Source organism: Glycine soja, chromosome 20, assembly GCF_004193775.1.
Source record: "Glycine soja cultivar W05 chromosome 20, ASM419377v2, whole genome shotgun sequence".
NCBI lineage: Eukaryota > Viridiplantae > Streptophyta > Magnoliopsida > Fabales > Fabaceae > Glycine > Glycine soja.
This window is the reverse complement of record NC_041021.1, coordinates 44,905,822-44,918,944: the sequence shown is the minus strand read 5'-3', so window position 1 is coordinate 44,918,944 and position 13,123 is coordinate 44,905,822. Positions and strand designations below refer to the sequence as shown.

General features: G+C 29.9%; 1 protein-coding gene across 3 annotated transcripts; it reads left to right on the top strand.

The window, feature by feature from the left end:
- The first annotated feature begins 3,961 nt into the window (after window positions 1-3,961).
- Window positions 3,962-10,527, top strand: LOC114403346 (dolichyl-diphosphooligosaccharide--protein glycosyltransferase subunit 1B-like). 3 transcript variants are annotated; one of them, XM_028366253.1, is made up of 9 exons: window positions 3,962-4,109; window positions 4,650-4,694; window positions 5,295-5,926; window positions 6,577-6,724; window positions 7,413-7,592; window positions 7,700-7,768; window positions 8,773-8,862; window positions 9,982-10,130; window positions 10,235-10,527. In XM_028366253.1, exons 1-8 carry the CDS (start codon window positions 4,005-4,007, stop codon window positions 10,102-10,104), a joined length of 1,392 nt encoding a protein of 463 aa, XP_028222054.1. In that variant the 5' UTR covers window positions 3,962-4,004; the 3' UTR covers window positions 10,105-10,130; window positions 10,235-10,527. The 3 variants fall into 3 exon arrangements, with proteins under 3 accessions (XP_028222054.1, XP_028222056.1, XP_028222055.1); XM_028366255.1 differs by having other exon boundaries at window positions 10,215-10,527; XM_028366254.1 differs by having other exon boundaries at window positions 9,982-10,151.
- The last annotated feature ends 2,596 nt before the right edge of the window (window positions 10,528-13,123 follow it).

Genomic DNA, 13,123 nt, shown 5'->3' with positions numbered 1-13,123 from the left:
CTAAGTCTATGATCAATCCAAATTATCCATCTCGCATTCACATCTACAGAGGAGCGTCAAGACCGTCATAAAGATAAAAAGTCCAAACAACTCTCATGGGACCTACTGTTAATACTACTAAAATTGTTTTTCACACTACCTATGTGTGTAATTTTTTACTAATTTCCAAAACTGCGTACAAAATCTACAACCTAATCATAAGGGGACTGAATAAAGAGAAATAGTTTTTGGTACGTACATGTTTTCATATGCACAGTACAAATAAATATTATTGGATCAAAGGTAAAAAAATAAAAATGGAGGATAATGTAAAGATAGAATTTTACATGGACTCACATGGTATGATTAGTTATTGTCCCTTCGTGCCAAATAACACTGTTTACCAAATATAAAACAGAAGCACTTTTTTCTTTAAATTTTTTTAATAATAGTCATTTTAACATTTTTTTATAAATTTAAAGATAAAAATCAACGTGGCTAAAAAAATAAAATGAACATTCATTAATAATATTAAGAATAAAAAACAAGCGATAATTTTATTATTTTAATTTACATTTAAATAAATTGAATGTCTAAACTAACTAAGTTAAGATAATTATAAAATAATTTAACATTTTTTTCCTTTTGGTCTCTCCTCTTATTACATAGTTTTTTTTTTCTATATAGAAATTTAAAATAAGTCTATAAAAAAAGTTAGTTTCAATATATAATTTGTCATTAATTGCAATATAACATGACCTAAGGTAATTAAGCTTTAAAATACAGTAAAACCGAAAACAATTAATGTATAACTTAATTTATTACAGATAAGATAAATAAGACAAAGAACAAAAGAAATTAAACAGGTTGTTTAATACTCTTTACAACAGAGGAGCGTTGAGAGCAAAGCGATAGAGAAGATGGGAAAAGGTGCAGTCCATGATGTGCTTCCCATTTCGAGGAGAAATCAAAAACTGAAAACCTATGTTTCAGGGTTTCACATCGCATAGAAATTTATTTCTATTATTATTATTGAAGTTTTGTTTCAAGGCATTGAAGGACAACCTCAACAAATTTTGGCTGCAAGTGTAGGTTTTGTTCGTAGGCAACGTTGTTAAAATAATTTTTAAAACCTTAATCGAACTGCATAAGGGGCTCACGGACAGGTGCTGTCCTAAATTTTTTGCAACTTCATTTCTTAATGTATATTATATTTTAAAATTAAAATAATTAATTAAGATGAATTTTTATATCTATAAAAAAAGGTGATTGTTTATATTTGAAATTTTAGCTGCTAAGATATATTTATTCTTATTTATATCTTTTGATAAAATATTTTATTTTATTTATAATACTTATCTCGTGAAGATATTGATATTTATTATTTTAAATAAATATTTTATTTCTTTTTTATAATCTCTATTAGGAAGATAATTGCACATCCTCTGTTTAGATATTTAAGCTATTTCCTTTTCTAATTTTTTTTCTTTTATAATTATTTGTTGTTATTTTAAAATATATAAATAATTGCATTTGTAATCAAATGACTTTATTTGTTTCTCTTCTATATTAATTTCATTGTAATTATTTAATGATTAAATACTATTTATTATTACATTTGCAAATGAGACAAATCTGCCAAGATTATATAAGAGATTTGACAACTTAAAGTTTGATACATACTAAAAAATATATTATTTTGTTTTATCATTATTCTTCTTATAACTTTTTTTCTTCATCTTTGTTATCCTTGTCATTGTTTTTTAGGCTTCAATATGCTTCTATTTTTCAGTACACCAAGAAGTTCATTAAAATTTGTTCTTTCAGCAATGGGTATGCCACAACACAACATTATTTTTTTTCTTACTTTCTAACAATCCCAAAGAAAAACAAAATCATTTTAGTTCAATAAATTTTATAACACAATTGATAATTAATAGGATGTTCTTGTTAAAATTTATTGTTAACATCTATACTAATTTATTATTATTTTCGATGTCAACAAATTTTATTGCATATATTTTATAAAATCATAATTATAAATATTTATGTAAAATTTAAGACTTAAAAATATTATTTTAAAAAAATTGCCCTGCTCACGGAAATATAAAACCTGGAAGGCCTCATTCTCGTGGTGAAAGATTATCAAAGTGAGTTTATTCTCAATCTTTTGTTGTTGTTTATGATATCATTTTAATCAGTGTTTTATTGTGCTTCATGTGTTTGCTTTCCTTAATAAAAATTTCTCCTGTGGTTTTTAATTATCAAAGTGAGTTCATGCTCAATTACGTTGTCATTTTAATTAGTGGTGCTTTCTAGTGATATGTTTTTCCAGAATTAACCTAGAAAATGTGTGGGGTCTGTTTTGCTTTCCTTAATTAAATCATTATTTTAGTGCAAAAATGTATGTAAGATGATTTAAAAAATAAGTTATTAAAATAGAAAAATAGGATCACAATGAAATTAAGCTTATTTATTTATGAAAATAATTTAAATGGTTGATTATCATGAGTCTAAGATTTTAAGTGGCTATTAATTTAAATGGTTTTATCTTTTTGTTTATTATTAGTTCTACTAGTTATGTTTTTTCAATTTTAGTTTTTTTAAGATTTTAATTTTTTCATTTATAGTTCACGTAAGTTTGCGATTACAGGAATTAAAAATAAAAAAAATACAAATTTTAAAAAAATTAAAAAAAATTAATATCTTACAAAGAAAAAAAAATAAAAGAATCGCGAGCCCCCTATTTAAGCCATTTAGAAATGATAAAGTGAAATGATTTCACTCGTTGGGTTGGATCGACCTAAATCTTAAAGAAGGATGTATTTATTATTTTCACCTCCATTTTCTCTAAGTATACCCCCATTGCTCCTTTTTATATTTTAATTATCCATTATACATTTTTTCTTTAAAGGGTTACACACTCCTTGGAACCTCCTTGTTTTTCTTTTGGAAATGTATTTTTTGATTAATATATATCTATTATGGAAATATATTTCCAGAACTACGATACATAGTCCCGAAAATACATTTCCATAATAAGTATATGTTACTCCAAAAAGATATTTTTGATAATAATAAAATATACCTTAACCAAATTACTTAAGAGTGTCTGTAATTTTTTATGTTGTAAACCTAGATTAGAAAATGAATGATTATTAGAATGCACTTAAAGGAGAAAAGCCATTGTTAAAAGCTTTACTTTGCAATTAAGGTATGTAGTAGATGAAATTTGCAATGAAATACCTTGAAATACAGTGTCACATGAGAGAAAACACACAAGGTTACCACATGTTATATTCTTTGCATCAAATTTACCCTTTTAAACCCTTATCTTACACTCCATGTTTGGTAGTTTTATTTTTATTTTATCATTGTTATCCTTTAAATCCTATATAGAATCTCATTTTCATCTTATCTTTATTGTTCTTTAAAATCTAATTTTGAACCTCATCTTCATTATATAATATTGTGTATATTATATGTAACATTGTGCATTTTCCTACATGTTATGTTCAAGGTCCATTCATCATTAATTTCATCTATTAAGACTATTATACACTTCAAATGCAAGCAAAACTTTTGACAATGACTTCTCTCCTTCAAGTGCATTCAATTAAGCATTCCTTTCCTAATCTAGTTTTACTATGTCAACGATTGCAGGTTGTGGAGTCTCTTGAGTGAGTTGGTTAGGGTATGTTTTTTTACTACCAGAATGTTTTTTTAGAATAACATATGCATATTATGTATTTCTAGAACTACATATATGGAATATGCATATAATATTTCAGAAAGACATTTCTTGAAGAGAAAAAGGAGGTTCCAAAGTGGTGTATCCCTTTAAGAAAAAAAGAGTATAACGAGTAATTAAAATAAAAAAGTGGGGATGGGGGTGAAAGTAGTAAGGGCCTTAACTGTGTTTTTTTGACCCAAAATGAGATTCGAGCGTCGTGTATTGAGAGTTATTAATAAAACCGAAAGTGTAGACTAGAGTGTCTGAGTCTCCCCTGCTTCTGTCAACTGCAATGGTTCCTCAACCTCTGCTAACCCTTTTCCTCTTTCTCTCCCTTCTCTCAATTGTCAACTCCTCTCCTTCCCAACACCTTCAGATCGCCAATGCTGAACGCAGGGTAGGTTTTCTCTTTTTGCACTAAGATTCTCGTTTGTTTTCGCTCAAGATCTGTGCCAAAATGGAGGGAATTGTTTTGGGGGTGCTGATCACTGCCTAAAAAATTTGAACTCGCCACATGGGTATATCATAGATTCGTGTAAATGGGCAATTCTTGTGTCAACTGTGTCACCTGGGTTCTTTGTCCTTCCCTTTATGTGTCTGCTTTTTCTTTCGGTGCCACTCTTGTATTTTTTTAGAGTTTTGGGAATTTGAAGACTCATTATTCTATTTTGTTTGTTTGTTTGTTTTTAGTTAAAAAAAAAAGTTGTATGATTTGTTGGAGGGTACAAGTGGACTAATTTGTGCTCTTTCTGAATACGATTTTTGGTAAATTAAGTTAGGATGAGTTTTTTTTTTCCCCCACAACAATTGTTGATATGTCCATGTGATTTTTTTTTTTGGTGTTGAGGAAATATTGTATATCTTTCATCATATTTTTCTATCTTTCAAATGCTCTTTTTTATACATTGCATGACTAATATGCTAATGATCCTTGCAGATTGACTTGACTTCTCACATTATTAAGGTGTACTTGACGTTGAAGGTAACCTCTCCATACTATTACACTTTTGATAATAACTCTGTCTTGTGTTTGTCATGGTTGCTACTTTGCATATCTGTAAATTGTGTTCCATATTCAGCTGTGAGCCTGTGAGTAAGGATCTAACTTAAGTGCAGTATGTCTAGATGGAGTGGTTATGCTCAGTGGTATTTGATTAAGTTACTGGGCTGCTCAGTTTTACTTTTGCCCAATTTGATTAGAGGTACCTTCTGCAAACACTTAATTCACATTTGGTATGCATAAAATGAAAGGGGAAGGACCTTAAATTAAATAGCTATGTGGAAATCTATTCTTTTTATGATAGCCACCAACTAAATAATGAATATCTGAGTGAATGCATGAAAATAATAAAAACTTGGGGGGGTTATGGCATCCCCACTTTCCCCCTCAGCTCTGCTGCTGACCATTCCATGAGTCTATTGAAGTTCATGATTTGTTTTCAATTCTTAGACAACAAATCAGTTTGTTAGTGCCAAATTTGTCTTGAAATTATTTGTTTTTATTTCTTTCCAATGGATTGTGCTATTATAGCATCATTTACGAAATTTGCAGATCTTATATTTCAAAGAGCTGTCCTTTCAGGTTGAAAATTTGGGGACATCTCCTACTTCAGAAGTACATATTGCCTTTTCACCCACTGAAGTAGAACATCTAGCAATAGTCAGAGCTGCTGCAACTTCTGGGAAGAGGAAGAAGAAAACTTATGTTCCTCTAGATGTCAAATCTGCCGAGCTACCTGATGGACCAAATGGAACTAAGTTTTTCTCTATAACTTTGTTAACTCCATTAAGTAAAGGTGAAACCACAACACTAGAGGTGCTTTACATATTGACACATTCTCTGGAACCTTTCCCAGTAGAAATAAGTCAATCAGAGTCACAGTTGGTTTATTTCCGTGATAGTGCAATATTATTGTCTCCCTATCATGTCAAGCAACAGACAACTTTTATTAAGACTCCAAGCACTCGGGTAGAATCATTCACAGTGATGGACCCCACTAAACGTGCTGGTACAGAGTTGAAATACGGGCCATATGAAAATCATCCCCCGTATTCATATTCTCCTGTACTTATTCATTTTGAAAATAACAATGCCTTTGCTGTTGTTGAGGAGCTAGAACGGGAAATTGAAATATCTCACTGGGGAAGCGTTCAAGTCACTGAGCGATATAGCTTGGTCCATGCTGGTGCTCGACATAAAGGTGTTTTTTCAAGGTATATTTGTTATCTCCTTTTTATTTTACTTGATGCTTCAGATCCTCATTTAGTTCTTTGGGAAATATCATATGTAACTATTAAAGTTTAAAAGGAATAGAAAAATCACTTACATGTCAAAATGCTCCAACATGTTGAAATAGTTATTATTTTAGAAGTTTGGCATGACCTTTTTTCTAATATTTTTATTTAGTTATTGTATGCTTATTATTCGTATGTGTATTGTAATTTGTCTTTTTCCTTCATGTTTTTATTGCGACATTTGATGGCAGCATCAATGAATCATTTTTATTGAAGTAGTTAACTGCAGAAAAATGATCGTTTTAAGATTTTTATCACACCCAGCCAAGAGAAGATAGATTGACACTTGCTTCATAGGCACCCTATATTACTTATTCTATGTTTCTCTAGATTGCACAAACCCATACTGTAGTCATTACTCCTGTATTAGGATTTCCAAGAGATTGAAATGGCCTCAGTTTTAACATATACTTTACCAATTGATCAGCTGGATTTAATTGATGAAACATTAACTAATAGTATCCTTTGGTTTATGTGTAATATTTAAATTCTTCTGAATTTATTCTGACATTTCCCCCTTCATATATTATTTTTATTTTGTATGTATAACTGGAGTTTTCCATTGGCAGGGTTGAATATCAAACTAAACCAGGTGGTACTGGTGTCTCTTCATTTAAACATCTTTTAGCGAAACTACCCCCTAGGGTTCACTCAGTATACTACAGGGATGGAATAGGAAATATTTCGTCGTCACATCTACGTACAGATTCTTGGAAGGTAATACATGTTATTGGGTCTTAATAAATACATTCCTTTTCTACAACCTCCCACTTGACATTGTCATTTTTCACTTGTATATTTTTCTTTCTTTAATATCATATGCACCAGTTCTTTTCTTTTTCTCCCGTTCTTTTGGGAGACTTAACACTTGGGTTGAAGGAAGAACTAGAAAGCAAGTCTACAGCTGTTTCAATAGGTGATCACATGGTTGTGTTCATCATAAATGAGGCGTTGTGCTTTTCATGCTTTAAAGTAATGTCATTCTTGTCAACATAAGGAGCATCATTGTCTTCATTATTTGGCCTATGGTTATGTTTTACTGGAGCACTGTTAGGATTCCCACATTGAGTAAGCTCAATGTGGTACTTAAGCCATGAGGCTCTCCCACCTAATGTACCAGTCTTTTTGGTTGGGCTTTCCTCTTGTGCTTAAGTCCTTACAAGTACTTGGTAGCATTGACATCATAATGAGTAGATAGAAACAAAAGTATGAAACTATGAATGGAAGTGATGATTAATTATAGTTTCTACATGGTATGCTTCTATGTTAATGAAGAACAAAAGTTATACCAGTTATTTTGTTTGTGAGATCACAAAGGAGTTTAGTGTTGAATGACAAAGATAGTTTTTGTTTTAAAATGTCATGTTTTCTGGTTCAGACTTATTTACATGTTTATTGATTGCAGTCAGAACTTGAAATTGAACCTCGGTATCCTCTATTTGGAGGCTGGAAATCAACCTTTGTCATTGGTTATGGGCTACCATTGCAAGACTTTCTTTTTGAGTCTCCAGATGGCAGAAGATACCTCAATTTTACTTTTGGTTGCCCTCTTGTTGAGACAGTGGTTGACAAGTTGATTGTAAAAGTGGGTTTGTTATTATTAACTGAAAATTGTGCTCCATTGTTTCAACTGCTTCTGTATGCAATAGTGGAGGTTTAATTTACCCTTCTTGTTGAACCATTAAATTTCAGGTTGTGCTGCCAGAGGGATCCAAAGATCCCACTGTTGAGATTCCTTTTGAAGTGAAGCAACATCTAGAGGTAATGTGCTCTTAAAGATAATGCTGTTTGTGCAACACTGGTTTAGTTTCAACTGCAGTCAAAGCTTCATCTGCATTAAACTTTTGTAACTCATCTGCTGCATTTCTCTATCTTATTACAAGGGATCACTGACTATAATATGCTCAAATTCTCCATGTATGTATACATAACCATTTGCATAGTGAAAAGTTTGACTCACAGAATTGGAAGACAGACGGAAAAATAAAAAACCCTCTTCCGAATAGGGCATTTCAATCACATGATGATTTGAGGATATAATGTATGAATATATGGATATTGGCCTCTGCTTTATATTATATATATGTTGGTTTACTGTATGGTCTTGAATAATTACATGGTGATTTGGCCTTCCGTGGACCTATATATATATATATATATATATATATATATATATTGTGAAAATCTCATACTACATGCCAAAGTGGGACCTGGCTTTAAGCAATCTCTATTTTAATGCAATCTTATCTGGTAATCTATAAATGTGTTTATTTGTTGCAAGCTTTAAGCTTGAGAGGGAGGGTTAAGATTTTAGGACTTGGGACTCCTATTAATTTTGAAGTCTTATTGAGTGGAGCTTGTACTCATTTTTACTAATCTGGTACTCAACTTTAGTAGTACAGTGATTTGTATTATAACATACATCATGCATATTATAAATTATTCAGAGTCTTCTCTTTTAAGTTCAATTGAAATTTTCTTTAAATATCAGAATAACTGAGAAACATTACCTAGAACTTATTGAGAAAAGGATAAAGGGGGAGGGGGTATCAATATGTTAAAGAAATAGTTCAATTTATAATCATTTATTGAAAAGAAATTATTGTCTAATTATATACAATTTAACTTCAATTTCTCCAAGATGTTTCATTTTTCTTCTCTAGTTAGAGTTTGATTCTGCTCTTGAAGAATTTCACTTGTTGTACTTTTAGCATAAAGCATTTGATTCCCTGCAGCTAAAATGGTTTTAAATTTGAACTTTGCAGATCAAGTATTCATACCTTGATGTTGTCGGCAGAACTGTGGTGGTTCTAGAAAAAAGAAATGCAGTTCCTGAGCATAATACTCCTTTCCAGGTATTTCCTAAGCCCAATGTGAACAAATAAATAAAAATTTCTAAAATTGATTTGGAATGTGGGCATTTCACATGTTCTAACTTCTAAGAGCAAGAAATTTGTTTGTTGCAACCCCTTAATCAAGGATTAATGCTGCATTTAATTTAATGTGATGATGCAACAAAAATTATCAACACCATGTTAATGACCAAAGAAATTATACTAGGGGCATTTAGAATATCCTTTATCCTTTATTTGGAAGAATTAATTCCTAGTAATGACAGTCCTATAAATGAGACCTTTAAACAATGTCAGGTATATGCTAATGAATGGAGGTCTAATAGCATATGAAAGTTGTGTTTGACATGAAGCTGTTTATTTATCCTTTTTGGCAATGTTATGCCTTGGGTTGCTCATGATTTTGGGCTTAAAGATTACAAATGATGTCTGGTAAAATTCTTCTTAGGTGCTCTTTTCTCTGCTCATTATTTTTTTTGGTTGTAAAAACCAAGAAAAAATGTTTTTCATGGATTTCTCAAATAATTTTAAATAAAGTTTTCTCTGCCATCTTTTCTAAGACAACCAAACAAGTAACAATTTTTCCATGCTCTCAATCACTATTTCATATACTCTTGTACTTCCTAGACCTCCTGTCTCATGCTCCCTTTTTGCTTGTCTTTATCCTTAGTCTTCATTGTTTATTAGCATGTCTTTAAACCTACAGCAATTCCAATTGTCACATGTCTGATTATGATACATGTTAGATGAAGTTTGAACTATGTATTTCTAGTTCTGACATCCGGAACAAGGTTTGGATAAAACTCTCTCTCATTTTGTTTAAACCTTCATAGAAGCTGAAAAGGTAATGTAAAACACTTAAGCCATGGCTATGCTATCTGCAACTGCAACTATAATAATGAAATTCATAACATATTTCATAATATGTTATGAAATCATGGAGACTTATTTTCCAATAAATTTCTGCGCAACTTGACAAACCTTGGTTGGAGACTACACCTAAAATTTACTTTGAAGTTTCATGACTTCATGTGTAGTCTAGGTCTGTGATTTTCTTTTGTTTTCTTTCTATAAATAATCTTCTGTTCACTATGTCTTACCATGTGTTTCAATTTTTGATAGGTATACTACAGGTTTAACCCCATATTCATGCTTGCTGAGCCATTGATGCTGGTATCTGCATTTTTCTTGTTTTTTGTGGCTTCCGTGGCATATCTTCACATTGATCTTTCCATACGCAAGTGATGAACACCTAGCTAGTTTCTTGAAAGGTATGCGTTTTTTTTTAAAAGGTATGTGTTAAATCCCCTCTTTCAACCATTTTTTATGATTGAAACATTCTCTTCTATTTAAAGTGTTTTGACTTGTTTAACAGGCAGTGACTGAGCAGATCCAAGGGTTCCTTATTTTGGAAGGTCATATTGCATTGTGGCAATTTTGTGTGGAGTTAAGAGGACTAATTGCAGTTATAGATATACTTGTTTGTACAATTTTTCCCAGGCAATTTGATCTTGTGCCATTCATCCAAACTAACTTTGAACCATTCCTTCTATTTAAGAAACATAGGATATGTTAGTTAAAGACCAACATCCTAAAGGCACGTAATGGGAACAAACTTGTAAGATCTTACTAGCTATTAGAAATATTTATGTGATACTTAGCAATCAATATACAAACTTTAAATGAAATTTAAAAAAAAAAAAAAAAAACGTATTCAAACATTTCGTTAAAAAGGTAATCCGCACTTAAATGAATAGCGTTTTGTGAGAGGAACCTAAAAGTTAAAATGTATTGCTACATTATTGTAATTTGTAAATTTATGATATACTTAGTAAAATATTCCTATAAATAAATAAATAATAGTGTCCTTGTCGAATGTGAAATTAAAGTGAGAAACACCACTCAGACTGGAACTTTGCCCGAACTACTTGGCATCCTAGTTGGAATTAACACGTTAATACGTGTGCTTCCTTTTCTCCCCTCATATGCACCATGTGCTATAGTGTCGGAAATGGCTTAGTTAAGATGTGTTAAGTTTTTTAGAAATGCTTCTCAAATTTTGTATTTCTTTTTTGGCATTTACTATTTCCACTCTCATTATTACTTACGCACTCCTCTTTCCAATTGTTTTTTATATTTTTTCCTAAACTACCCCAGTGAGTCCTCTCCCCTAATCTTTCCATGAAATTCATAACTTAAGTACTGGTGTGTTTGCTGCATAATTAAACAAACACTAATAGTACTCCATCACTTCTTAAGCATTCCTTCACCCGAACCAATAAACAGAATTTATTAACAGAGGTTTTGCTAAGAGAAGTATTAGAGACATTTTCTTTAACACTCTCTATGATTGGTTTTGGTAGATTTTATTTCTCATTTAATATTTATCTCCTAATTTATATATGTGTTTGCGTTATATTGTCTTGTGATGAAAAATCATAGTTTTTTTTTCCATCTTTAGATCCATATATAGATTAAAATTGGTTTTTTAATCTGATGCTATTATGTGTTTGTGATTACATCTTGTAGACAACATTAATCCTAAATTCCTAATGATATATTTTTTAATAAGTAATAAAAGTGAATTTTAAGTTTTTAACTTTATGATTTTCTTGGTGAAAAAAAACTATGATTTTCATTTATTAAATTCATGTCTGTGCTATAAATGTTTGATTTTAAAAGCAAATATACACTTGCTTATATATATAACCTAGAGACGAACTGACTTTGAAGAAACCCTATTTTCTCGTCCCACGATTAATGCAAGACAATCATTCCCCGCAAGTCATGTTTGTTGATTTTGTATTTCATCCTAACTACCAAATCATTGGCTCGACAACGAAGCTGTTATCTTCTTCGTATTTAAGCATTTATTCGAACTAGCACCACCCATAACATTTCATTTACCTTCCTGCCCTCCTCTGTCCATCAAAATAATGTTTTCTTTTTCAATTTTCTCACGTTTTTTTAGCCATTTACAATAAGAGTCCATTAACAAAACAACAGTGAAATTTTAGAGTAAAAATAATTGACATGGATACTTTTGCAACAATTATGTTATTATTCTATCAAACTATGTTTGAATGTTCTAGATGAACAAGATATCTCTTGATCAAAAATTAAGGACAAATCCTTTGAGTACTAAAATTCCATTAAGATGTTGACATCTTATTGTATATATTTTTTATACATGAGTCAGGATTTAAATCTATAATTATATGTTTAAGAAACATAATTATCTATCATGTCATATTATATTGATATGTTCATAACTATATTGAATATTTTACATATTCATAAAAAAAAGCAAAAGTGTAAAATAGTTGAATATTTTAAGAACCATTATATTTCTAATTCAGTTTAGATAAGAATTAATTTAGTATTAATCAAAGCACAATACAATTATTTTTTCTTCAGATGAATCATTCTTTAAAGGTTAACATGTTTGAGACAGAAACATGATATGACACTAAATATAAATACATTTTTCAATGAAAATTTAAATCTTGATTCATTATATTATGAGAAACTAATCTTTTTTATTAAATTCATTTTTTGTTGGTCCAAGCACTACACATCTAAAGTCAGCTTCACTAGTAAACATTGATAAATATTCTCTTGTAATAGTCATAATCTTTTTTATGTACATTTGCGCTAACTCTAACCCATATATTACATATATTACTAATATTTTTAAAGTAGAAAATTTATGGAAAAAACTTAGATATAATTTTATAAGAAGTTTTAGTATTACTTTATAATCAAAATTAGAGTCCTACGATAACAATCTGCTTAATAAATGTTTCCATTAAATATCAATAATATTATTGAGCTGAAACTTCAATTTTGATATGAATACAGTTTAAAATATTAGTTATTATAAAATTCAATACAGTATAAAAATCAATCTGCATAATAAAGGTTTCCATTGAATATAAATTTTTAGGTATAGTAAATTTATTGATTTTTATAATAACTAGTATTTTAGTTTATGTATTACACAAAATAAAGGCTTATTTTTATATAACTTAAATTTAGAATAATACTATCTATTAAGAGAAATAGAGCTATTTATTAACTACTACCAATGTAAAATAATTTTATTAATTTTATTGTATCATATAATCCATAAATTATCATGATAATTTTTTTTTTACAATAATAACAAAAACTTTAAAAATCATATACCAATAATTATTTACATAGTAATGATTTTTGTTTTCAATACAGGAATTAAATCTTGAGAATGAAAATGAAATAAATT